Source organism: Anabas testudineus, chromosome 7 (assembly GCF_900324465.2).
Source record: "Anabas testudineus chromosome 7, fAnaTes1.2, whole genome shotgun sequence".
Classification (NCBI taxonomy): Eukaryota; Metazoa; Chordata; class Actinopteri; order Anabantiformes; family Anabantidae; genus Anabas; species Anabas testudineus.
The window spans coordinates 12,760,932-12,787,671 of record NC_046616.1 but is presented as its reverse complement, the minus strand read 5'-3'; the positions used below and the strand labels follow the sequence as shown (position 1 = coordinate 12,787,671).

Here is a 26,740-nt window from a genome sequence, read left to right as displayed (position 1 = left end):
CCTCACACAAATGCTCAGTCCAAATCAATGTAGCCACGTCTGAAGAGGTAGTTTATCACTAGCAATTATCCTCAAAGTAATACCCTCTCTTATCTGTACTGGACCAAGCAAATGGGACATGCCAGCATTTCAGATTCAATGAATATTGATGCAGCCCCTGAGGGCACTGTTGACACATGCATGTGTGTCCATGCATGTTTGTAAATATGTCCAAAGAAAAGGACAAAGAGGATCAGCTGGCTTGTTCTGCAATAACACAAACAGCCAGAAGAAAACAAGCACAGGGCCGCCTCCATTTCCATTTCACTCGCTATTGTTTTGCCCAGTTGATACTGTTTTGAAAATTTGTAATGTGCTAAAATGTCATGCGCATATTAAAGTCTTTAGCTGTAGCTCGTGAAGGGACTTACTTGTGGTGTTCTTATTCTGGACATGTGCTAGTTCATGTGCTAGCTGCTGTTCTATTGCTGATAAAAGGACTGACAGACGTGATGCTACAGTGACGACGTCAAAAAACATTATGTAGCCTCCATGTATGTCCCACGCCCACCGCCTTTACTCTCGTCTCTCCCTCTCGTTCTGTCCTCCTATCAAACTCTTAGACTGCGGCAATGTAGGGCAGTGAGACGGAAAATACAGTGAATGTTTCTGACGAAAATAGAGGGTCTTGGTGAGCGGGAGACGCTGTAAGAGAACAGGAGAAGGAGAGAAAGGGCCAAAGCATGACAGACCAAGGGGAGAAGAGAAAAGAGGAAGGGCAGAGAAAGAAACAGAACATTAGAGCGGACCATTTCTAAGGTCACTGTGTGTCTATTCAGGCTCAGGGGAGACTTGTCGAGAATAACAGCTCCACTGAGAACTCATGATTTTGTATTAAAGTGGGTGAGAGAAAGAAAGAGAGAACAGGATGGAGAGAGACAGAGAGAGCGAGCTGGGCTCTACCATAAAGTCTCACCTTGTTCTGCACCATGCACACACAGCACCCCAGCTGTCATCCAGCTTCGCTCTCTTTCTCCATCAGAGCCAGTGGAGACATGCATCATTCATGAGCAGGGACTTATTTGGCTGCGTCATCTCCTCAGATAACTGTCAATAACTTTTTCTGGTTCTGCTCTCACCTTTACTTAGGCAGCCGCGTGCGAATGATGAATAGCATTTCTTGCCAAGACACAGAGTGAACTGCAGGGAGCTGCGTTAGCATTGATTGGATGGGGACCATTTTTTTTTCTCTTCTCTTTCACTCAACACGGGTCTATATACTGTTAGAACATGTGGTGCTTGGCACTGAAATTGATAGATATTGAAGGATTTAAAGGATTATAAAAAGCAAGAACTTTTAACCTTGTCAAAATGACAGCAGCATAGACTTCTGGAAATTAACACTTTAATATTCACCATAGCTGCTGCATGAGAAAGAAAGGAACCACATGTAAACACTGTAGTATGAAAGCATAATTATCTAAGAACTGCTACGTCCTGCCCCCAGCACCCTTTTTGCCCAGCTTGTCCTCTTCCCTGAGTGCCTGTGTCACAGGCTGCTGTGAGGCTGCCTGCTGTGAAGGTCACCCTCCCTGCAGCTATGGATTACACAGGCGCGCACAGTCAGGCAGAATATGATACTGCCCTTGAGGGGAGGTTTGAGGCTTAGGCTGGCAGAGACGAGACCTTTAGAACTTCTGGAACCCATCGGGACCAGCCAGTAGTGTAGCTACTTCTTGTCAAGTGCTATGGGTAGGAGCACAGCATTATAGACATAGAGAACATACTATGAAAATATATTTAAATAAATTAATGTGTGTTCATCAAACCATATGTGCATCATTTTTCTAACTACCTATGTTTTTGATGGTGTTAAATACAAACACATACTTTCACTAACATGTGCGTGAAAACATGAAAACACTCCTGGGCCAACAACAGCCCTAGATCAGTCACAACACTTCCAGCAGACACAAGAGGGACTCTAATAATCCCATAGTTTTCATCAGGTGATATTAAAGGGGCTTCAAAAGGAGCATTCATCACTTTGTTTTCTAACCTGAATTCAAAGTGGGGGGCACCTTTTATTCTGTAAAATGGTGCATTGAGGATCAGTTTTCCTTTGAGTCGGACAAAAGCCATTTAACAACAGCCCTCTCTGGAGTACTGCCACTCTTTAGTGGTCAGAAGAGACAAAAATACATATACACACACAATCACTTGGCAGATTGTGTTGTCCTTTGCTGGCTAGGCTCTCCCTGCTGTGACCTTAATTTGTTCTGTCTTGAGTATGAGTGCCCACTGGGCAGCTGATGTAGAGTGAGGTAGAAGGTAGAGAAGACAGAGAGCAGAAGACAGAAGACACAGACAGAAACAAAAAGGCACAACAGTGTATGTATAAGGGTGCACATGTTTGCAAGTGTGTGAGTTTCTGATGAGCTCTGGCCGTGTCCACAGGTTTAAGTAGAGGATATAGGAAGGGGAGAGACTGCAGCTGAAAGCACTGGATGCGGGGACACCAATAAAAGCAAAAGAACACAAGCTGTCTCCCTGCTGGCTAATCCCCTAATGAAGATTTGTGGCAGTGGCGGGCTGGTGATTATTGGCCCAGCACACAGACAAAAACCATCTTTGGTGCTACTGTAAATACAATCTTTCACATTTACACAAGCCATCACAGGGGTGAATGAGATCTAGATGAGGGCAGAAACAATGCTGGTACATTGTACAGTAAATGTGCTGGTTACTGCTGTATTCTGACATCAGGCTGCCCTGGTGCTAAAATAATAAGCAGTCCCATTAAAGCCAAAACATTACCCCACATTATTCACATGTGAAGAATGCATTCTTTCAGTCTGTTTGTGTTGTTATTCCTGTCTCATCGGGACAATTGCAGCAAATCTGGCTATGCTAATTTTATGCAAATGTTTTCTTGTATCTTCCTCCCATTTGTTACATTTCACCAGTGATTGTTATAGTAATAATAGTCTGAGTGTGTGGAACATAAGCAAATGTTAATCTATCGTGATTTCCCATAATATAGACTACTACTGCATTAGGATAAACTGAAAATGGGATTTAAAGAATCCCATTCAGGCTTGTAATGGTGTACTTATGCTTAAGTTCAATAAAGACATGAATGATAATGAGTCAGCATAGAAATGTTTTTGTTTGTTGATTTTTGTGACTTTGGTGAAAATCTGATCAAATTTTACAACCAATTCTGCAGAAAACAAGAAAATTGCAAACCGTGCCAGAAATGTCTGTTTTCACTCCATATCACAAATTTTAAAATCACTTCTCTGTCATTTATAAAGGCATGTGACAAATGCCTGACACCAGATAAATAGATCTAGTAACATACTGTAAAAGGATGACCTGAGAAACCACATTACCCCTGTGTCCCTTACAGCCTTCTAATCCACACCTCTGGCACCTCACCCTCCTGATCCTCCCTTTCACCTCCCCCCTTAGGCAGGGGCAGCTGCGGGAGCTCTGATGCAGGTCCTGACAGAGCCCATTCGCCTCCCTCCCTCTCTTTCTCTGAGGGGTAGGGCTAAATGCTCAGGCAAGAACGTGTATAGAGACAGGTGTGCATACCAGACGCCTGTACTAAGCCTTGCACCACGCGTATCCCATAACTACCTGCTAGTGAGGCTTCTCCTGTCTCCCCCTTGCATTCAACTAAACATTTTCAAAGCTAGCTGCAGTTACAGTTGCTGTCAATGCCAAGATGCGACAGAAGGCAGGTCTGAGCCCGACCTTCTGCCTTTTTTTTTAACCATCAACCCTTTCTGCATCCCATGAGCTGTTATGCACCCCATTAAAACACATCAGATTTAGTTGGCAGGAGGCAGGAGTTAGGAGTAGAGATTTAAGCTATTTTGGGCTGTTCATGTAACATTAAGGATTAAAAGCTAGCTCAAGGCTTCTTGGAAGCAAAATCTAGTACTATTCGTTTGGCCTGTGTGCCTGGATAACTTTGCTGTTGTAAAGCAAGAACTGTTTGGATGGATAAGGTCACAGAGGGAGAAGACATCCTTGTGGCCAAAGTTCAGGCAGGGCTGTAAGATGTCATTCTCTGCAGTGTGTCAGATATACTGCTCACATTTCCTCTTTGCATGAGTCAGATGATACAGAGAGAGTACAGCTCAATGCATGCCGCTGGAAGGAAGAATCTGTTCATCCCCGTAGGCCAGCTTTAACCGAAAAATTGTCACCGCACCCCATATCCAGACTTTGTCATTTCACTGTTTGCTCATTTCCTCTCTGCCTTTATCCTCCACTGTGCCCTAAAGACTCTCTCCCCCTGCACTATTCACCCAGTTCCACGCTCTCATTCCTTGGTTGCTTCATCAACTTCCTTCTCTCTAGCTATGCCCCTATGATTTGACCTTGCTGCATCTCAAGGAGAATTGATTTTTCTTTTGGTCTTTGTGTTAAACCTTATCTCCACAGCGCTCAAAGGAATTTCCTCTTCCCCCAGAGCTGGATGGAGCTAATTCTCTTTCATGAGGACACTTTTCACTGCATTTTATCTGTCTGCATTTTTTCTCTCTCTCCCCCCTCCTCTTCTTTCCCATCTTCTCTATGGAGCATGTAGAAATAGAGCAGGCATGATTAATGCAACATCTATCGCCACCAAGCATTAGCTTTGCTCAATCGTTTTATGCTTGGCTGCTGTTTGGGAAATTGTTACTCATGTTACCTTCAAGCACTGTTACTGAATTATCATAGTTAGTTGATCAATGAAACAGATTGATTGGTAGAGAGAAATACAATGGGTCACACATAAATTTAATACATACTTCACAAGATCCTAAATCTAACATATAATAAAATATCATTCTGCAGCTTCAAGCACTGAGGCAGCAGATTGCTGTATTAAAATTTAGAATGCAAAATAAAAATAATAACACAAAAAACGACTCTAAATTACTCGACCAAGAAGTGGGTGGCCGGTCAAAATGACCCTAAGAATACAACAAACACTCATTAATGAGTGACCTGAGTGACAGCCAAAGATTTGACGGCATCATTTGAACTGGCTGGGATGACTTCTGTTGTGATTTCACGTTATACAAATAAAATTGAATTGAAATAAAGTATGGTGAAGGAAACAACATGATTTCACCCTGCTTTACTGCATCAGGGCCTGGCCAACCTTCAGTGATCGAGGGGAAGATTAATTCCCAAGTGTATCAAAAGATTCTTTAGCATAATGTGAGAATGTACGTCAGCTGAAACTCTGTAGAAGTTGGGTGATGCAACAGGACAATGACTGAAAACAACAGAATGGCTTCAGAAAAATTAAATCTGCCTTTTGCAGTGGCCAAGTCGGATCCAATCAACCAAATAGAGATGCAATGGAACAACTTGAAGAGAGCCACACACGAGACAAAAGAATATGACAGAGCCAAAGCAGTTCTGCAGGAAGAATGAGCTGAAATTCCTCCCGAACAATGTGCAGGTCTGATCCACAGCTACAGGAAGCGCCTGGTTGATGTTATTGTTAACAAGGTCAGTCAACCAGTAATTAATTGCAGAGTTTTTGTGTTATTATTTTAGGCACATTATACTTGTTAATACTATTGACTTAGATGAAGATCAAATCATGTTTTATAACAAATTCATGCAAAAAAAACGACAAAATTACAAAAGGTTCACATCCACATTCACATACATTTTTCTTGCCACTGTAGTTATAGTGAACTTGCAGATGTATAACATAACCTGATCACATCAGTATGTTGCATTGTACCGATGTTTGTGTGCGCAAACAAAATCAGCAGTGCATTGCAGAGTCTGCACAATCAACAAGCAGAAATGATCAAATTCTGTGTATTACATAGTTATTTCATTGTCATAAATGCTCTCTCAAAGTGCATGTTGTTATGGCAAGAAAAATAAAAAAATAAAGACTTTACTTACACATGATCACAACAGCGACATTCAGACAAATTGGACTAATCAGTAAGATATATCAGAACTGTGAAGGCATCAGAAAAAACAGATGCCAACAGATATTCTACACGATAAAGGCAACAGTGCCATTTTGCAAATACCAGAGAGCTTCTGCGTGAAGAATCATCTGTGCCTCTTTCCACTTTGTGATCAGAGCGACTGTTGAAGCATACAGAACATTTTCCAGGCTTTAACTCCCAGGTGTCTTGTAGCCCCAGGATTCCCAGAAAGTACTCAGCTAGACTGCCTTGGTGAATGCACTAATGTGACACCATAATCACACACAGGTGCATTTTTGTGCTTCACAAAGCAACAGCACCGGGCTGTTGGTGGGTGCAGGTGCCAGCATTGGTGTGCATCACAACTCATACATTTTATTCAGTTGTAAGCATGTGTTGAGAAAATTCATTATTTCCATTTATTATGTCTTTTCTGTGTGTGTGTGTGTGTGTGTGTGTGTGTTTAAAGATAATTCATCACAATTTAATTTATAAAATAAAACCATGAGCACTCAGGCACTTCTCTGGCCTTTACTTTTAATGAATGGTTTTTGTCAGAGGGTAATGTAATGAGGCTAAAGATGCTATGGGAGTCAGAGAAACAGACACCTCCACCTTTTTTTTTTTTTTTTTTTTTTTTGCTCTGAAGAACCACAGACGAACACAACACAGATGCACTCCAAGATACAATGGGTTGCCTTCCCACAAGTCCAATAACAGGCCTATTCATTAGAGTCTCTTACAGACAGTATTGACAACCTGCTGACACACACTCACTCCAGCATAAACAAATGGAGCAATAGAGAAGAGCAAGGAAGGGAGAGAAAGACGAGGACAGACCTGTTAGGGTGACTTTTTGACTGAGGAGTCCTCTCCACAAACCAGGAGTGAGTCAGAGTGGCCTCCGCTGCCACTTCTGCTACTTCTACTCAGCCGCATACATCATCTCACATACTCACACATAATGCCTTGTCACATTAATCTTGCATCCTAGGTCACTGTGGAGATGTGTAGCCTATTCTAATTATGATTATGGGGATATGTCTTGCCACGTAGAGGAGTAATTGAAAGGTGAACTGGGTCAAGTGCACTCGACTACCTTATCACAAAGCACTATGTCACAGCCTCCCACCACTTAAATGTTCTAAAGGGATCTTCTGCAAAACCACATAGTGGAATCCAAAGCCAGTGACCCATTGCTAGAAAAATTTAGTTCAATGTGAATTTTAACTAAAACAACAAAACATTTAATTTAGCAATGTAAGATTTGTTTTTTAAATAGCTAATAACTTATTATGGTTTATATGTCAATATCACCATCAAAGAGTTTTAATGCATGTTTCACTAATGAATTCTAAAGTTTCAGCTGAACTAAAATGTTCCAGTTATATCTTGGATATGCAAAGATGCCTAAAGGCACACACCGTGCCATGCATACCAAATATCTGGCTCATTAAGGAGTTTTAATTATGGTGTCACTTTGACATAAACAAAGAGAGCAAAGCAGTCATGGAGAAAATGGGGAAAAAAACTGCTGACGCGCTCAAAGACGTGTTGTGTGGTGACACGTTGAGCTGACCTCTGGAACCAGGTGAGTGTGTGCTGTTAGGGGAAGGGGACTGAGAGTAGGGTGAATAGAATGAGCAATGAGCTATGCAGACAGGTCAACAGAGAGACACATTTTATGAAGACAGATGAGGCCAGAGTGGGCACACAAACACAAAGACAAAGAGACAGATAGACTGCATGGCCCTGAGCTCAGGGGGGTCAGCTCTGACTCAAACAGACAAGACAGATGAGACATAACACAACATCAAACATGAACTGATTGTGACTGAAGTTCCTCAAAAAAAACTTTGAGATAAAGCTGTTACAAAGTTGAATGTCCCAGGAACGCTTGTCAGATATTTATCATCCAGCATTTTGGGTGAGAGTGAAGGGACTTTACAGAAATGTATGATCTAAATTCAGATTCCACACCAAGAGCTCCCCCCAGGCATCAGCAAGCTGAAAGTGTAGGGGGAATTTTCAACATGGTGGATGATCATGTTCCCTATTAGTTGATTATTGTTGTCTCACTGTTTTCCTGTTTTATGTGTAAATAACACACAAGCAGTAGCGGCACTATGTTCCATAAATTGGCAAAGCAAAGACCACAGCTTTGTATAAAACACATTGCACAGCACAATCGCACATCCATTGCCAGTTTCAGCATCAGGCTGGTGATACTGTCATCAGTATCACAGCAGCCAAGGACCCAGGATGTGCGCCCCAGATTGCCCACGAAGATAGTTACTGTGGATTAGTGAAATCAATATCAAGTATAGAGCTGCAGTGGGAAAGGTTGTTTGCCCAAGGTCATACAAAACAAGGGAAAGGAATAGACCAAATAGCCATAGAGGCACAGCAAGTGGTGCTTTTGGTCTGCACAGGCACGTTCACTCACATCTTACACATATGGGACACACATCAAATAAAAAAATGTATATACATTCACATTTGACAGAGATATGTTATCACAATCTTGCAAATTCATATCAGTGAGCTGAACCAGGAAATTTGCCGATTGGAGGTCTGAAACAGCCAACACCAGAATTTTAAAGGTCATTACAATGACATTACCCTTTTCAGGGTAGGAAAGTCAGAAATGTCAAATTGCTCAGCAGCCACATCATCATGTAAATGGAGCTGAATGTTAACGGTGGAACATCTCAATGTTCAGACACCTATCTCACTGACAACTTAAATAGAGGGAGTCTAGGTCAGCTTTCCTGGTTGGTGTCAGGGAGGAAGAAAAACATACACTTGGTATTTCTGAGCTACAGTACGTTCTCATGTTATCATTTTACCGACACCACTCAGTCTGCTGACAGCGTTCAATGTCCTGCAAAGGCCGAAGACCTGCACAACATAATTCACATGCCATCTTTTACTTCTTGCATAGCTTTAGCGCCACTGTAATGATTAGTCTAAGCTCAAGCCATTGCGTCAATGAGTGAGTTTACTTACTTCGGTACAATTGTGGTTCAGGGTTAATGCTGCTGTTAACACGGCCCAGGTGTCCGAGAGTTGCTATCTACTGTTTAATGAGGCTCAAGTCAGGGAATTTATTCATTTTGACAACAGCATTTATTGAAAAAATTTAAAAGAGCCACAAAATGGCACCAAGCCCAAGGTAAAATAAATAAAAAACAAACCAGAGAAAGTTCCATTCAAACAGCCGTTGTTATAGACATAAAACATTACACATTTACATAGCCTCTAGCTCACAGGAATTTTTTTTTTTCTTTGAATGTGCACACTTAAAACTTGCACACCTCAGACTACACGGCCCCCTATAATCATTAGAGATGTCTGCTTGAAAAACATGCCTGCTGGGAGAGCAGAGGAGCAGAGCTGCCCCTGAATCAGCCCAGGCATGCGTTAAAACAAAGTGGCCTTTCCTGCAGCGCACATAGCAACACATACACACTAAAAACAAACGCTCACACAATAACCGCACACTGTCTCACCAACGCGGCTACAGACAAAACTGGAAGACTCGGGAACACTTTCACGTGCATGTTGCTTATTAAAGACACACATGTTCCATACATATCAGTGGACTTACAGTGGTGAGTTCCCATCCTCTGTATGGATGTACAAGCTGATAATATAGAGCCCACAAACTATACAGAATTCCCTCTCACAGACATAGCCACTGTGAGACCAGAATACTAAAGCAGTAAGCACTGGCTGACTCAGAACAGACCGACCCTGTATAATAACTGCTATACTGTGCTGCAAGCAAAGGCCTGAGTTTTGTATGTTTTTATTTTAAAATAGTATTTGTGTGATCACCTACTTACTATATTTATGGTTATAAGGCATGTTTACATAAAGCTGGGTAATAGTGTAACAAATCCCCTAAATGAAATACATACTGTGCATACTTACATCCGTATCAAGTACGTGTGTAAGTTTACATTTAAATAGTCATCAGTAGGTTGGTATGAAACCATAATTGCCACTTCACCCTTTCTGTCAGGACGTGAGAATGGTAGAGCCTGGTCACGTGACCAAACAGCCCATAACGATACAGTCCACCACCAAACACTTTGACCTTCACTGTCAGCACTCGCACCTGCCATACTAATGGTGCACTGTTATCATAATTACAAGCACTAACCATGATTTAACAGTTCGTCCTAGCCAGCACTTGCTATTGACAGATGTCTGTGTGGAATGGAAACCAAGCATGGCACAAGTTTAAGTAGGGATTACTGATCCAACAACATGACTGACCTCTCCAAAATCCCATGCACCAAAAAGCGACAACTCACCCAAAATCATCCTGTGTGTTGCCTTTGGTGTCCCTGGGTTGACAAGTGCTCCCACACTGCCCCTGTCTCTCCTGCTTTCGCCAAGGGACAATGGCTTCCCAATCTCTTTTCAGAGTTCCTCTCCACTCTCCAGAAAGAGGCAACTCAGAGAAGCAGCACTAGATGTGAGGAGAGACTGCTGCTGCTGCTGCTGCTGCTGCTGTTGCTGCTGCACATGCCATCCCTTGCGCCTGCCCTCTCCAGGTGAAAAGCTGAGTGTGTGTGTGTGTGTGTGTGTGAAAGAGAGAGAAAAAGAGAGAGAGCCTATGTGAGTGGAGGAGGGGGTCCAGCGTTTCTGCAGTTGTGGCTCAGGTAAGCCTGGGGACAGTATAGAGGGGGTTAGAAGCAGGGGAGGGGAGAGGAAGGAGAGAGAGAGAGGAGTCAGAGAGAGGAGGGGGAGCCTAAAGTGTGACAGCCAATAACAGGGGGAGCCAGGATCATCTTCTCCACAGCAGCCAGGAGGAATTGCAGTAGTCTTCAACAAACAGCTGACAAGCAGTTTCTTCTCAACTCTATTATTTCACAGGGAACGTCTGAGGGGAAGATCTTCACGGCACTGTAAAGTCATCGCCTTTTCTGGTTTCTCCCCATAACACACACATACCCCTTTCCCCACTCTGGCTTTCTCTTCCTCTCTCTGCTTCTTGTTTTTTGGGGTTGGGTATAACCTAAAGGCACCTTACATGCCTCTGCTCCGATTGGTGGCAGGCTCAACCAATGGGAAGCGCAGCAGACACTTGTCATCATGCAGAGTGGAAGTCATGAAGGAGAGACAGAGCTTGACTGAAAATGCCGTCTCCCCCCAACCACTGTCTCTCCCTCTCATTTCCCACATTTTCTTCGCTCAGCTCTCTCTTACGCAGAGCCTGACTGTGAGAGCTGTTTGTGGTGTTTGTTGTTTAAGACCCCTCCCCCTCTCAGTCCTTTGACTCCATGTGTATGTGGACTTGTTAAAGGATTAACCTTTGTGTGTGCAGCTCTGTCCTCTCTCTCTTTTTCTCCCTTCATCTTTTAACCTGCCCGGGCAAGGTTACATATCTTATCAACCTCTGTTTTGCTTTTTTTTTTTCTCTCTCTCCACTGGGAGTGGAGTGAGGAGTGGAGGGGGTGGCAAGCAAACGGGAAAGATGAGATAGAAAGCGACAGAGTCGGAGGAAGTAGAAGAAGGAGGGGCAAAGATTAAACTAAATATGAACTGACAGAGGGATGAAGAGACATGGAGTGACAAGAAGAGACAACCAAGAGGACGCAATACAGAGACAAAGACAGACAGTCAGACACAGGAGACGGTCTGCAGAGAATTAACCTGTGGACCACAGAAATGCAGTCACTTATTGAAGAGGAGCTTCCTGGCCGGCTTCTTATAGTCCACATCCTCCACACCGAGAAGCCACTCAAACAGCGTCTGCTGTTATGTCCAACACTACTCTCTGCCCCTCTCTCTCTCTCTCTCTCTCTCCAGTTTCCCCATGTGAAGAGGAATCACAGGATAACTGAAGAGAGGGAGACCTTTTGAAAATCACACAGCCACAATGTTATTGAGCTCGGCGCTTAAGAGAAGGCTTAACAAAGCTGTCAAAAAATTAATCCCCTTGGGCGGGCATGCTTGCAAACACACAGATACAAACACGTGAGCCTGGGGCTAAAGAAAATGCTGCCTGATGTTCATAGTGCCTCCTCATGTCCTGCTCTCTCTTTCTCCTTTTTCTTTTCTATCTCTACACCCCCACCCTTCTCACACTCTCAGGCTGAGACTGTGAGTCACAGGGTGTTGGAGTGAATACTAAAGAGGCTGGCTGACACCTCCAGTAACTCCCTGCACAGCAGCTTCACTGCACACATTTAAACTATTGTATTTAAACACTGGCAAACAAGGAGGCCACAAGCATCCACAGTAATTCTCACAGAGTGTAAGTTCACTAAAAGCAGTTGGTGTTAGGGGTCACGTGGTAACTCTTAGCCAAGCTGCACAACAAATCTCCAACTTCCACCAACATCCCTAACATCGACACCTCATAGTAGCTCATTATATTACCTGAATATTCAATCAAGTGAAAGATGGGGGTCAAACCTCCTACAATGCAAAGACACAACCAGCCGAATTATAAACTAAATTTGACTCTGTTAAGCACAGAGAACATTACTTTTTTTGGAAAAGTTATCATCAATACACCTATGTGTGCAAGTTCTTCCATGAGAGCCTGTGTGTGTTTGTGTGTCAGCAAAAGGCCTGAGATAGGGTTTCCTCATTAGTTGTGTTGGTATCAATAATTCAGAGCCAGTCCTTGTTGGCGTTCAATGGGCCGAGTGCTAATGTGCTGTCGGGCCAGCGGGGGCCCAGGGCCCAGCGCCACTTTAATGGATGTCATGATGAGAGGGTGAAATCGGAGCATGCAGATTCTGTATCATCTATAGGCAAAAAAGAAGGAGGGAGGACAGGGCACAGGAGAGGAGAGGTGTGAGAGGACAGGGGTGGGACAGACTACTTGGGGGAGGACAGTTGCCATTATTAGACCGCTATATGCAGAGGCGTAATTGAGAGAAACAGGAAGAAGAGGAAAGCTGTGGGAAACTGGTTACACATTAATCATTCGGGGGCTTATGCAGTGTTCCCACTGGATTTGAATGCATCATGGGACACATGTTAAATGGCCACTAAGGAAACATTTTAAATGAATAACAAGCAGGCATTATTTCATATACTGATTATTTGAGTTGCTAGAAGCATCATGAGTAATAGAATGTAAGGTAATATTTTATTTCACAGGTAACAAATTCACAAGACATTTCTAAGATAGGAAAAATAATTAAAGTTATATAAGTCCTTGACAGAAGCTTATTTGAACCCTTCGTTCGTTTTATTCTTATGCACATATTCATGCACATTATTTTGCCTTTATTAAGTGGCAAACAGGAAACATGGGAAGATATTGAGAGAGTGTACAACTTGCAACAAATGTCTCCAGCCAGAATCAAGCTGTGGATGTTGCAGGTAGAGTACGACATGTGCTTTAATCATTCAGCTACCAGGGTGCTCCTTCTTCATGTTGTTGTGTTAAAATACCCTCTTTTTTTTCTGTTTTGATGCTTTCTTTTTATTTCTGCTGTCTGAAATGTTTTTTTTTTAACTCTAATATTTTATATTTTATATATAATTTATATTTTTCTCTTTCTATTTTTTATTTAGTTTGTGTGTTTTCTAAAATATTTTTTTTTTTTGTTTTGTTATCCTGTTTTTTCTTAAATAGTTTCTTTTTTCTTTGCGTTGGATGATGACCGTCAAGTCGCATGGTCTGAAAGCTAAGAATGCTGCCATCTATTGGTTAAAATGTGTCAACACAGGTAAACCCACACCACAATCTGTTGAAGTCTTCCAGCTGTAGAAACCTCGATAATAAACACTGTTGCTGAAGTCCGCACACACAGGTAAATAAACGAACCAAAGAGACACAGCTGACATAGTGTTGATGGCCAAACTCAGTCAGAAGTACAGCACCCTGCTCAAGCAACTATCCGCGCAGCAGCACTGAAAGTGTCTGAGGCTATTATTTTCACTTCAGCAGTTTTTGTTGGCAAAATGGGGAATTTAGCAAAGTTCAAAGAGTCATATTGCATGTCAAATAAAAACAGGTATGAATGCTCAGTGCGAAGGACTTAAAAGGAGGAAACATCCTGTGAGAGATAATAGACCAGCACATCAAACTCCACCAATCACATAACGATATGACATGTCTTCTTCATTTTTTCCTGGAGGGAAAGCACACAGTAAATCTACACTCACTGAAATTTGCCAGACAAACTCTAACTCACTTCCTCACAGCAGCTCAAGTGCAGTGTCAAACTTCAACTTTTGTTGATCATAAATTCTATCCATATTTCATGAGCCTGAGCCTGAAGGCATTTTGTGACTTTCCAGAAATGTTAGCTTGCCCAGTTTCTTCTTCTAAAGGTGAATGAAAATGGTGTAATGAAAAAGGTTTTTGTTGAAACACAGTCTGCACTTTGGTCACATGTCAAACTTTGGGTGTTTCCTGTCACTGTGGTGGAGAATTTAGAGGTTGCCTATGAAGGTCAAAGGTGAAGGGGAGCAGGCGAGCACCAGCCAATACTTCCCATTATAATATGGCAAAGCATCTTCTAAACCACTAGACAATAAATCACAGCTATAAACTGTAACCTATAAAATCTTTACTAACTCTAACGGAAAGCAATCATCTCTACATTTGCCAAATAGTGATTGTGTCATGGCACACACTCCATCTAATGGCTTTATTAAAAGACTGCATAGCACATAAAAAGTACCGTAAGTCAGCTCGGCGTGGACAAATTGATCTCTGCATTCCCCTTGAACTGGCCTGAGCTTGCAAGTCTGACAGTTAGGCATATCAGCTTGCAGCTGTGAGGGATAATCATCTCACTAAATTTAGACTATTGATCAGGTGTGGATATATGCAGGAAATATGGCATGCTATACAGTATGTTTCCTTTTCACCAGGAAAGACATTCATAGATCAGGATACAACTGTGCTGTGGTTGGATTGTCACAAATGAAGTTTCTTGCTTGGATCAGTTCTTAGAAACAACATCCTGTGGATAGTTTAAAATAAAGAATGTAGATCAGAGTCACATTTCTTCTAAAATGCCCAAAAGAAAATATAACTTGTCATGAATAGAGACAGGCCTGATTATTTTCTCTATATTTAGATTTAGCTTCATTTCGTTTCATGTGCTGTGAATCACACCTTTACACTGTATGTATACATTTTATGTGTGACATGTGTGTGTTTCTGCATGTGTGTTTTTTTCAAGGGTGCAGGGATTTGTTTACCAATGTGGGTGTGACTGTCCTGTGAATCCCCACCTGCCTACAGAGATGGAGAATGTCGATGTTGACTGTCACACTCTCACACGTCTCTGACATTTTTGCACCAGCACCGAAAGACAGGGTGTCTTTCTTTCTAACCACATTATGGTCGCACTTTTTCATGCTTTTTGAAACTAACTAAACACTTTAGGGTGACACATTCTTGGTCATTATTACACGGCGCTGTGTGTATTTTAGAACATAGCAATTTGAAGTACTGCAATTAACTTCTCTTCTCATTGTTTATTTCTCAAGCTCAGACATTCCTCATGTGAGAGTGATGTCCGAGATAAGAAAAAGTCAAAAATTAACCACATCTCCACTTTTGACAATGTAATTTATTTTTGAGCTAGTAAAAAAAAACAAATTTCACAAACAACTATTTATTCTTGCATATACAGTGGCAGGAAACAGTATTTTTCTTGCCACTGTTAACACACACCTACTGTACACTGCATGCAAAAAAGCACACATACATGCACACATGTACAAAATAAGATAAACTTTGACCCATGAGGACCGGTGGAGTGTCAGGACATGTATGCATTAAACAAAACAGATGCCTAATGTGTTGGTTGCATTTCTGTGTCCTTGCACTTTTTATAGCAAACAGAATTAGATACAGTAACAGTAGACTGTAATAGGTTTTTTACTTACCTGTGCTCCACATTGATTTCACCTCTAGTTCTCCTAGTTCTTTTGAGTCCAACCTCCAGCCCTATTAAACACTGTGAAACAGCTTTTTCCTCTGTGAACTCCTGGCCAGCATGAAACTGTTCACTTGTCAAGTCAAAGTAAAATTACCAGGAAGATCCTCTAGTGTTCTCATTAACGCAAAAAAAGATTTCAAAAGCTGCATATGTGATAGCCTTGCACCCACAGTGGCAATATAAAGGACATAAGGAAATAAAGATCACAAACACATTGCTTCTATCACCTCCCCTCTGTCCTTTCCCCTCCCTCCTTCTATCTCAGCCCTGTGCGAAAACAAAGCAGGAGCATGAGATTCCAGCACCTAATCGTGGCAGATCTAAATAAGTGAGGGCAGTTGTGCTGGAGAAAAGAAAGAGAAGAGAGCTGCAGGCTGTAGCAGGAAGGCTAGGAGGGGAGGAAAGAGAGTCAAATGTCAATGAAGGCATGAGGTGTAAAAGTAAGATACAGTACACAGAGGAAAGGAAGAAACAAATCAACCTATGGAAAGATACTTTGTGGTACAGCACATGGCTGTTATGAGGGAAAGTAACATTGTTAGGGGACCTTTCATTCAATTGCAACCTTTCTGCAACACACTAGAGAGCAAATTTCAACTGACAAAGAACAAAAAATGACAGCGAATGAGTTCCACTGCTAAAAGAAATACAGCAAAAATTGAGTGTATATGGAAAAATACTGAGTGACAACAGTAACACGCACCTGCAGAAATTCAGAAGCAGATGTTATTCTGCCGTGTCTGCAGTAAGCAGCCACCCTGCAAGTTAGTTGGAGCCCTGTAACATGTCATCAGATGTAGAGTAGATGTCCGATTCACTCCAGACCCACTGCTCAATAAGCCCTTAGACAGCATCACCTCTTAAAGGGCTGTCAACAATCAGTGTGTGAAACACACACAGTACAGAACAATCACACACTCTCAGCTTTACAAGCAGGCACACCACACAGCTCTTCATCTGGCACTCTGCAGGAGGATAAGGTTAGAAGGGGAAAAGGACAGCAGTTTACAGTTGTAAGCACATTTCAGCACCCAGGGGCCTGGGGGGGGTAGTGTTACAGAGACACACTGAAGACAGACAGAACTGTCCCTGTCTCTCACAGTAATATACACACTAGTGAAATAAACAAATCATTGAAATGGACTATTGGCTTCACAGGTCACTAAAAGACATACTGAACTGTAGTGTAAATGATCAAGTGTACATACAGTTCATGTGTATGCAACAGACTGATTGTATTTTTTCTTATAGATGAAGTCAGGTGACCTCGCTTCACAGCTCTACCCAACTTGAACCCAACAGAGTTTAATCAGCCAAATCCGAGGCACCTGTGGAAGTGTCTGAACCACACATGTTCACATTAACGCTGACAGTGTGGATGAGACAACACGTTGGATTGCTGAAGTAATGGCCAGCATTGATGTACTGACAACCAGGTTTTACTTTTATGACAAAATGTACAGTCATGAGTTACGTGAACAAAGTTTTGCAGACTGGCCCTTTAGAGAGGAATGTAACTGCACACCTGGAAAGGTAAGGAAGCATCCTGTGAAATCTTGATTTGGAAAATGTTTTTTAAAATATTATTGCTTTCTAGTTCATTTTGACAGTGTAGTGGCGAAGTGTTTTTAATCCAGAGGGTGATTTGTATGGTTACTGACTTTAGAACATGCGTTTTTTATCTACTAGCCTAATTTACATGATCCTGCATCGGTTTCTGAACCCGGTCCTCAAACTGCCTCCCTGCCCTGCTTGTTTTCCAGCTGTACTTGCCCTCCAACCCACTGACCTACACCATCCATTTCTATGGCTTATGCAAATAATTGAGGTTAAAAACAACAATCTTAGACGGCAACCTTTGATCTAGGGCTGTGACAGCTTCTGATTTGCAGTTAAGCAGGTGCCAGATTCAGTTTCATTGCATCAGGTGTCCAGTGCACAGATCCTTCCCTTTGCCCACTGGTCTTATCGTGATAGATGGGCTGCTGACACCTCACTTGACGAGGCACCAAGAGCCAAAGCTTCTGGTGTATTCTCACTTACACTTATTTTCTGCAGCTCTGGCCTTTTGTTTTGAACTCATCATTCGACATTGAATTATCAGCTCATAAAAGTTTTAATTTAGTGCTTGGATTTAAGTAGTATGTAAGAAAAATACTTGAGTTGCTGGGCGTCTTTGCAGATGGCCAAGGCAGGGTTTGTCCACTGCCCCAGTGAGAATGAGCCTGATGTTGCCTGCTGTTTCTTCTGTCTGATCGAGCTTGAGGGCTGGGAGCCAGATGACGATCCATGGTGAGAAATCTTGTCAATTTTTACCTCAGGCCTTTTGTCTTAATGCTGCCCTTTTTCTATGCTCTGAGTTACTGAACAACATGATGCCAGTATACGCCAGCTATATGTAAATTCATTTTGACTGAATGTTACCAATAGCTATTAAGGGACACATTTTGATGTACATCACCATAAACAAAAGTTAAAAACTACTAAACAAACACAAATAGTTATTCAATTGCATGTTTTACTTCCTTACTAATGATTTAGTTGAATTATTAAAGGATGACATAACATTACTCTTAGCGTGCCACATTCACTTACTGTGTCATAGACAAATGTTCTTATATTTTCTCTGGTTCTCAGGTCTGAACATGTTAAACGCTCCCCCAACTGTGGATTCTTAACCATGAAGAAAGACTTCACTGAGTTAACTGTGGCTGAATTCTATCACATGGAAAAGGACAGGCTGAAGGTCTACCTTGTAAGTCTTTTCTACCTCTGTATATGTACGTATGAAGAAACAATTTGTTTAATAAATGATTTTTTTTTTTTTTTTTTTTTTCAGAGAAAGATTTGTCATAAGAAGATGGCTTATTTGAGGGACGATATAGACCATACGCTAGAGAGCCTTAAGTCTCGGTTGGACTCCATTTGACATCAAAGTGCCTGATTTTATATGTCATACTGCACCTGTGGGTGTATCGAGCCTATTTCCTGAATGTAATGACAATTTAAAATGTCAATAAAGGTGAGGATATTACACTTTGTTTGTAATATTGTTTTTAACCACAAGATGGAGCATTTGCGTTAAAGGTGCAGCTTTCCCGTGTCACAGACAGACTTTGTGGAGTTTCCAGTCTCACACTGAAAACCTTCACAAAGAAATTCTGAAATGAAAGCACACATTGAGCAGGATTACAATGTGTGCTATATTCCCTCTTTTCAACTAAATACTTTCCATTTTCCAGAACGTGCCACCATCCCTACCACCCCTTTTCAAACCTTGACCCTGGACAGATGGTCTGAAGCCCCTCCCTTTCAATACCAACTGTTGCCCTAGTAACATCTGTTACATATAGGGGGACAGCGTGCACTGAGAGGTCTCAGTCCGCTGAGGAGGTCTGAGATTTAAGAAATGCTGAAGGATGCTGCAGTTGACAATGGAAACTGTGGAAAAAATGTACACATGCAGTAAAAACACTCTTAGCTCAGTCACAATAAAACGCTTCACCGTTCTTATTGAGCATTTCAAGAACAAAGGTTTAACAATAACCAAAGTTGTTGTGAAGTCTTGAGATTTTCATTTACTTGAAACATGGTTGGCTCTTTGTGTGAGTCTCCCCCTGTGTTTGATGGGAGGCTTGGCTGGATGAAGCACAGGATTAAAAGATGCTATCCCTTCTCCAACCATCCACCGGTTCTGGATTAATGTCCAATGTAACACTCTGGCCACTGAGCCTAGATCAGCTGCTTAATTCTCTTTTATCCGCTCGCTGCACATCAAATTGAAGAGAGAATATTTTTAGACAAAAGTAAAATACCCATAGGTGATCTAACATTTCGAATAAAAACTATTATGTCTCCGTTTTTAGGACTTTCTTTAAAAATGTTACTGAATCAATGTTGTTGGGAAACACTCAAGTATTAACTTCCTGTCAGGGCAAATTATTCATTCTGGGTACATGGGACTGATGAGATTTTAATTTTGATATTCAATCAGAAAAAAAAGGCATGGTTTTTGCATTTGTAAACAGGTCATGAGAAGGGTGTGTACAGTAATTGCTAATGTAACTATAATCAGGGCTTGTACCCACACCCCATGTCAATCCACAATGTGTGATCTAAATAAAGAGAATTCCATGATCCAGCTTCTGTCCTTTAGAGGAACAGATGTGTTAGACAGGCTTAACCGTGGGAATGGAGCAAAACTGTTGATCATAACTGAGGTGGGGGTTTGGCCACTTTCCCCTACACCATCATTATTTTTCTTTTCCTTTTTTTTTTAAATATAAGGACAAAATGTCTTTGTAATAGGTCATTACTCTAATAGACATGCACTGCAGCACTACTCATTCTTTCCCAATTAATGAATATATACTGTGACAAAGCGCTTGTACCAGCGGCCTCTACTGCAGTTTTCTAATTAATGAGTTTTTGCTAAACAAACTATAAACAATGAATGTAGCAGATGGACAAACGGACAGATGTTACCAACAGAAAGTTTACAACCTGAACTCTCCATCAGGCCCCATCTGTTGCTCCTGCTCCTGTACCTCCCTCTACCCTCCTCCAATGATTCTCCTCTCACCTCATCAGCATCTATCACCGTACCCTTGCCCCTGATGCGCCACACACTCTGCATTGGCCTAATTTTTTATCAACATTTACCCTCTTGTCTGACCTGGTTTAACCATGAATAAACAAAGGCTAAATGAAAAGCATCTTATCACATAACTTGGGATTTGAATATTACATTGTTTACATTGTAGTTCTTTTTAGCCTTGTTGACTTGTTCCACTTTGAACTTGTGAGAATATACACAGCAGGACATAAAGCATTATTAGAAAGGTTCGCATGTATACATGCCAGCTGACACTGAACTTGAGCCATCTGAATCTGTTTAGATCATAATGAATTTATAGATTACCAGAGCAAAGGATACTCTGAGTTACACTCTTCTTTGCATCGTAATTAGGACGAAACTCAAATCCTTTTTCAGTTTTTCTTCTCCCTCCTCCACCTCTAATGTTCTCCCACATCTCTGGCAATAGAGCATGCTGGCTGCTTGCTCTCTCAGACACTGCAGCCCTCCTACCTTGCCTGTTTTTTATGCCTTCTTCCAAAAGGACCTCCATCTGTCCCTATACTCAGCTCATTGTGATGTCCCAAAGCCCAGCAACTTCCACAATGCAGTGGGCGTGCAGAGGGGGGCCAGGGTAAACACAACAGCATCCAGATCCCATTAGAAGCTCTTTAACTCCTACACCCTAATACTCTGAGAACTCTGGGAGGAGAAGGCCCACCCCTTATCCTAATGCACACAATGTCACCTTTTACACCCACTCCCATAGGTAATGAGTCTGCAAGCTGCCCTGTTTCCTCCCATCACATGTACGTTGTTTTCCTTTTTCACTTGTCATAGTAGAACATGCATGCATGTTATTTAATGTCAGTTTCTTTATTATTTTTCGGGCCATATCAACACAACTACAACAATAATATAAGATATTTTTACAGTGAAGGCAGTAACGGCTTTGTTAAAAGACACATTTGCCTAAAGACACATCTTCTAACATGTGGTATTACTTGTTGGAAATAATTTTATTTAGGTTAAGTTTATAAATGAGAGTCTAGAGAAAAGTTTGATCTACTTTTATTCCACCATGTTGCCCAAATCAATACTCATCATTTTAATTCTCCTTTCTCCAACTCCTACATCATGTCTTGATGCCAGTCCTGCCATCTTTCATTGTTTGCCTCTTTCTTTGCCTACATCTCTGTCCTCTTACATGTCCTTGGTCTTTCTGCTACCAGCTGCTCCTCTAACTCTAGGCTGTCTCCATTTCAGGGTGCTCCACCTCTCAACCTGGGCACTCACATCACTGTGCTCCCCATAGAGTGTGTGTGCGCATCTCTGTGTGTGTGTACATGTGTGCATGCGCTATGGTCCATGAGGAGGGGGGGGGGATCACTGTGTTCTCCCCAGCTTAAAGGCAGAGGGATTACCGGCGCACAGACACTGATTAAAGCCTTCCAGCCTCCTATGGCCCCATTAATACAATCTTAATCACAATGCTTTATCCCTCCATCTAGAGCCTATGGATCAGGACCTTTTCATTTTAGCAGGAGCCACTCTTGTTTGGCCAGTAGATTAAGTGTGCTTCTGCACTCAGAAACTGAAATATAAATGCACAAAACTGAGAGGGAGAGAGAATGAGCTTCATATCGCACTTCAAAAACCCTGTTATCACAGAGTTAGTTTGTTTTTTCTCAGTTTTTGTCCATGATGCCAGCTTCCACAGCTAAAAGGACATAACTTCAAAATGTACCATTATGTTGAAATAAGTTTTGTTTTTGTTTTGTTTTTTTCATGCATAATGTATAAAAAAAGTTAAAACCACAAAGAACGCAAAGGTTTGGGATCCAAGAGGAGTTCAGCTGCATGAATTCTTTGCGGACTGATATCTGACATGACCTCACTCTCCCAGGGGACAGAGCTACAGGTCGTGCTCTGCAGCCTGCAGCCTCTGCCAAGACTGCATTGCAAAGCATGTGTTCAATTCCCATTAAGAGACCCTCATGCCCTTGTCATAGATAAGAGCCACTTGATATACTCGGTTTACATTTGCTGCTTGTGTTGTAGTTTCACTAGTTATCTAGCACACTTAGTATTTCGTCACTTTAAGGAGACAGTTGTTATTGTTTGTTTACAGCTGCTAAGTGAAAAAGTTATATAAAATCTTAAAACACTCATAAGACCTAGAAAGGAATTTCCTATAACTTCCTAAATTGTTCTATGTAACAACGCACCTCTCCACCACCATGCCTCTAATCTCCTGAGACTGTCCTGCATCTCTCTGTTTTGTAATCTTGTATCTAAAGTTAATTTACGTGGATTATTTCCATATCCACCCACTCATGTATTTGGACTCAGTAGGATAATCCACATACCCTGCCCCCCCCCCCCCCCCCCCACGCACACACTACCACCACCATTTTTGCTGTAACAAAACAGCAAAGAGACAAAGAGAGTGTGCGCCAGCCAACTCTGCCAGTATTTTCTCACAGGCCAAATGTCTGTCTGCGTGTAAAGCTATGTGTCAATTCTATGCCAAGGCTGACACAAGAGCAGAGAGGATAAACTTGTAAATGAGGAGCAAAGACCTCGGTCACCTCATCTGCCCTTTCTTTCTCTTTCCTCTTCTCCTTTTTTCCTACAACACACTGATTCCCCTTTCCCTTTCCCTCTCTCATCTCTCTCTCTCTCTCATGCTTTTACTCTCTTCTTCCTCTCTCTCCCCAAATTGGCCCAGCTGTCCGTCAGCCCCCCGCAGTTCCCCCAGCTGTCTGCCCTCCCCAAACGAGAAACCCCACAACAATACAGGTCACAGGTCAAGAGAAAGAACAGGCTGCATTCACAATAGACCAGTGGCGCCCCGTAAAACAATCATTTCATTTTTCTCCTCCAGCCTCTCTACACCATTGCCAGGACTGGAAAAGACAAACCTTTGTAGAGGTAGCTGAAGAGGGGGGAAGTCCTCTTGGTCAACAGCCTCCTAGGCACCTTCTCCTCTTTACAAGTGCCTCAAGGACCACAATGACAAACACACTTGTACACACCAGCTCTTGCTCTCACCACTCCATCTTTGCACCATACCACCCCTTTCTTTGTTTATTTTCAAGAGCCATCATGTCATTCAACACGATCATAAAAGTCAAAACGGACACTTTTGTCCTTAGTTCAGTGATATTAATGTTTTAGGAAACTCAGCAGTTTGATGATTTGAAAATAGACATCAAAATATTATATATGTTATTACTTCTGTGCCAAAGACTTTGTGAACATGTATTAAGGTCATTTTAAAAATAATATAGATATTAAACTAATTAATATATATCCTTATCCATATTGATATTCTCTAAACAGAAACCAGGTGCTTTTCTCTTTTAAAGTTAAGGTGGATTCATTCTTTGAAAATGAGTTCTTGCCCCACAGTGTTTTGGCATGAGCTATATGGGAAAATGGGACATGTGGAAGAAGAGAATGAGAACGATGGAGATTCAGAAAAGCCTCTGTGACACATTCACCTGTTCCCCAGAGCTGTTTTCCCAGGGTCTACAACAGCCTCCCGCCTGACCTGATAGAAACCCCGGAGCAAGCCTCTGAATGACATCATACACACACACACTGACACACACACACACACACATTCACACTCTTTGCAACAGATTTCCGTCGCCTGCATGGACAACTTAGTCTTGCAGATATTCACTGTTTTTTTTTTACAACTTTTGCATAGCTTGTATAATGAAGTAGAGTCCCGAATATATAAATTGTCATTCCATTAGACACATTAATGGTATGCCATTTATACTGAGAAACGCTTCTAATATGTCTCAGTATTTATGGTATATCAACTATTAAAAGTAATTGGAAAGCACACGATTACTGCTGTATTATATGTGAATTTAAAAGAACAGGTGCAACTGTGTTAACTTTTTTTTAATATTATTAATATTTACATGACATATACATGTATTGGAGCCTTGTGTATGTACACTCTCAGTTATAGTGAGAGGTATGAACTGCAATATTTTGTTGTGCTAAGAGTGTGCAATAACCAAAAAAAGAGTTCTATCTAAGTACAAGGGGACCAGCATAAGAGAAAGAAAGCACATATCAAACATGTTTACTATGGAAATAGCATATAATATAAGAATATTTATTCAATTAAGTGCGAAACAGCAAAATATTTACAACAGTACAGTATGACAAAAATTGTGACACCAAATGAACATGTACCTGAAAGACATCAAATAAATAATTTAAATACAGTACAGCTGCCAGTGTTTGACAACAAACCAAGAAGACGGTGGAACAAAAAAATGTGCTGAGAAGAATATAAAAAGGACAAGACATTATCAAAATAAATATTAAATACAAATATAAATAAATGCATTGCTTTCCTTATGGCCAGAGGGATCGCTGCAGTTGTCAGTGCGTGATTGAGGATGGATGACTTTTTGATTATTTTCTTTTGAAAAGCAAACATTACATTTTTCATGTGTTTGTTCAAACCCTGTATCTGTGTTAAGACTGTAAACCGTTTTTTTATTTTTTTTATTTAACTAATCTGAAGTTCCACTCTGTAACAACCAATGGGACACCTTACTCAAAATTAATTATAATGCAAATATCATCATGTAATCGTAACAAAAAAGAATAAATAAAATCATAAAAGTTATGGGTGCATGTATCAGGTAGATTCAGTTGAGGTGTTAAGTCTCTCTCTCTCTGAGCATTCAGTGCTCTCCCAGAGTATTAGACAACATAAATGCAAAACAGTTTTCTCTATACAGTTTTTACCTCAGCCATTGTTTTTACAGCAGTTTATTCAGGAGACAGTTTTCGAGCAGGTATGCTTCATATAGTGCCCATCTGAGAGGTGATCAGGTGAGAGGGAGTGAAGGAGTCAAAGGCTACATCCAGGGGCAGCTCATAGCGTGAAGCCTGAAAGAGTGGGTGGCCCTGAGGACCCCCTGGTAGGCCGCTCGTCGTGGAAGTGGGGTAATGGTGCGACGAGAGGTAGTGGGCATGGTGGCCAGAGTGGGGTGTGTAGTTCCTCTCTGATTCATGCGGTGAGGCCTCCTGCTTCAGGGCAAAGTTGCCACTGATGCTGAGTGGGGGAGTGAGGGGCCCGTCGTACGGTGGGGTGCCACTGCTGCACTCGTTAGGGGAGGGGTTGTCATACACTGGCCCCTTGAAACCCTTCATGTGGAGGAGGTGGGATGCCTCCAGGGAGCCATAGGGGGGGCTGGGAAGGCCTGGGGATGGGTAGCTGAGGGGATGGCCGGTCTGACCCCCCACACCACCCACCCCCGGGCCACACTTGTCTTCCAGCTTGTTGAGCATCATCGGACTGGGTCCCAACTGCAGGCAGCCAGCAACAAGGTTACTGGTGGGCTGAGAAAGACCTTTACAGAGCATCTCCACAAAGCCATGGCTCTCGGGAGACTGGCCACTCTCAAGCACCTCTGACAGAGCCCATATGTAGTTGCGGGCCAGTCGCAAAGTCTCAATCTTTGACAGCTTCTGTGTCTTGGAGTAACAGGGCATCACTCTACGCAGATTATCCAAGGCATCGTTCAGCCCATGCATACGAGAACGTTCTCTGGCATTAGCCTTAACTCGCCGAGCACGAAACCTCTCCTGTCTGGCTTTGGTCATCTTCTTCTTCTTTGGACCTCTCCTTTTGGGACCCTTTTCTCCATTTGGTCCAATCTCCTCCTCCTCATCCTCTTCCTCTTCCTCTTCCATATCCTCACTCCCCAGCTCTGTGCAGATCCGGATCCGTCCCCCTACAGTCATGCCATGGCGCCCCCTCATTTCTGGGCTTTCCTCTCCATCCTGTGAGCTGCCATCCTCCTCCAGCCACCCCAGGGAGTTCACCAGCTCACTCACATCACCACTTTTCCCAAATGGTTTGGTCATCATTTTGATCTGAACAAACACAGCACAAAAAGAAAAAAAAAACAACAGTCAATACTGTTTCCAGTGTTTAATATGTTTAATGTTCCTATTAAATGTAAATTGTTAACGTACAATTTTGTTTGTAGGTGCATGAATTAAAAGTAGCGGCTGAAATATTGTGAAATACACAGTGAGCACATTTCAGCACTGCAGTGTGGACAGTTCAATCGTGTCATTTAAAAAGTGGTGGCACATTCAACACACCAAATATTTAAAAGAAACCATGCCATTAATAAAAATGTATAATTCTGTAACATTAAGGAATAGACTGCTGATTTTAGAATGAGGTGGCTGAACGGTCTCCTGCTGTTATGATGTAGTGGTTTCAGAGACGCTGT

General features: G+C 41.9%; 3 protein-coding genes across 4 annotated transcripts in view; 1 reads left to right on the top strand and 2 right to left on the bottom strand.

Moving 5' to 3' along the window:
- The window catches only part of znf385a (zinc finger protein 385A), a 54,209-nt gene extending 38,178 nt beyond the window's left edge, over positions 1-16,031 (bottom strand). The window contains exon 1 of one of the 2 annotated variants that reach the window (XM_026369084.1): positions 15,825-16,031. In XM_026369084.1, the coding sequence (XP_026224869.1) occupies positions 15,825-15,837 (13 nt within the window). In that variant the 5' untranslated portion in view covers positions 15,838-16,031. Of the gene's footprint in view, positions 1-10,264; positions 10,833-15,824 lie in introns of those variants that run through there. The other variant, XM_026369085.1, reaches the window with a different exon arrangement.
- A 1,180-nt stretch (positions 16,032-17,211) lies between these two features.
- On the top strand, positions 17,212-18,901 carry birc5b (baculoviral IAP repeat containing 5b). Its single transcript, XM_026369087.1, has 4 exons — positions 17,212-17,410; positions 18,060-18,169; positions 18,515-18,632; positions 18,717-18,901. Exons 1-4 carry the CDS (start codon positions 17,285-17,287, stop codon positions 18,804-18,806), a joined length of 444 nt encoding a protein of 147 aa, XP_026224872.1. The 5' UTR covers positions 17,212-17,284; the 3' UTR covers positions 18,807-18,901.
- A 6,394-nt stretch (positions 18,902-25,295) lies between these two features.
- On the bottom strand, positions 25,296-26,366 carry neurod4 (neuronal differentiation 4). The gene has a single exon (XM_026368618.1). It carries the CDS (start codon positions 26,364-26,366, stop codon positions 25,296-25,298), a length of 1,071 nt encoding a protein of 356 aa, XP_026224403.1.
- Positions 26,367-26,740: the final 374 nt, after the last annotated feature.

Excerpts from the sequence above, each read along its gene's own strand:
- birc5b (XM_026369087.1), top strand. The coding sequence starts at position 17,285 with ATGGCCAGCATTGATGTACTGACAACCAGGTTTTACTTTTATGACAAA. Across the intron at positions 17,411-18,059 it reads GTAACTGCACACCTGGAAAG|ATGGCCAAGGCAGGGTTTGT; the intron begins GTAAGGAAGCAT and ends GCGTCTTTGCAG. Across the intron at positions 18,633-18,716 it reads ACAGGCTGAAGGTCTACCTT|AGAAAGATTTGTCATAAGAA; the intron begins GTAAGTCTTTTC and ends TTTTTTTTTCAG.
- neurod4 (XM_026368618.1), bottom strand. The coding sequence starts at position 26,366 with ATGATGACCAAACCATTTGGGAAAAGTGGTGATGTGAGTGAGCTGGTG.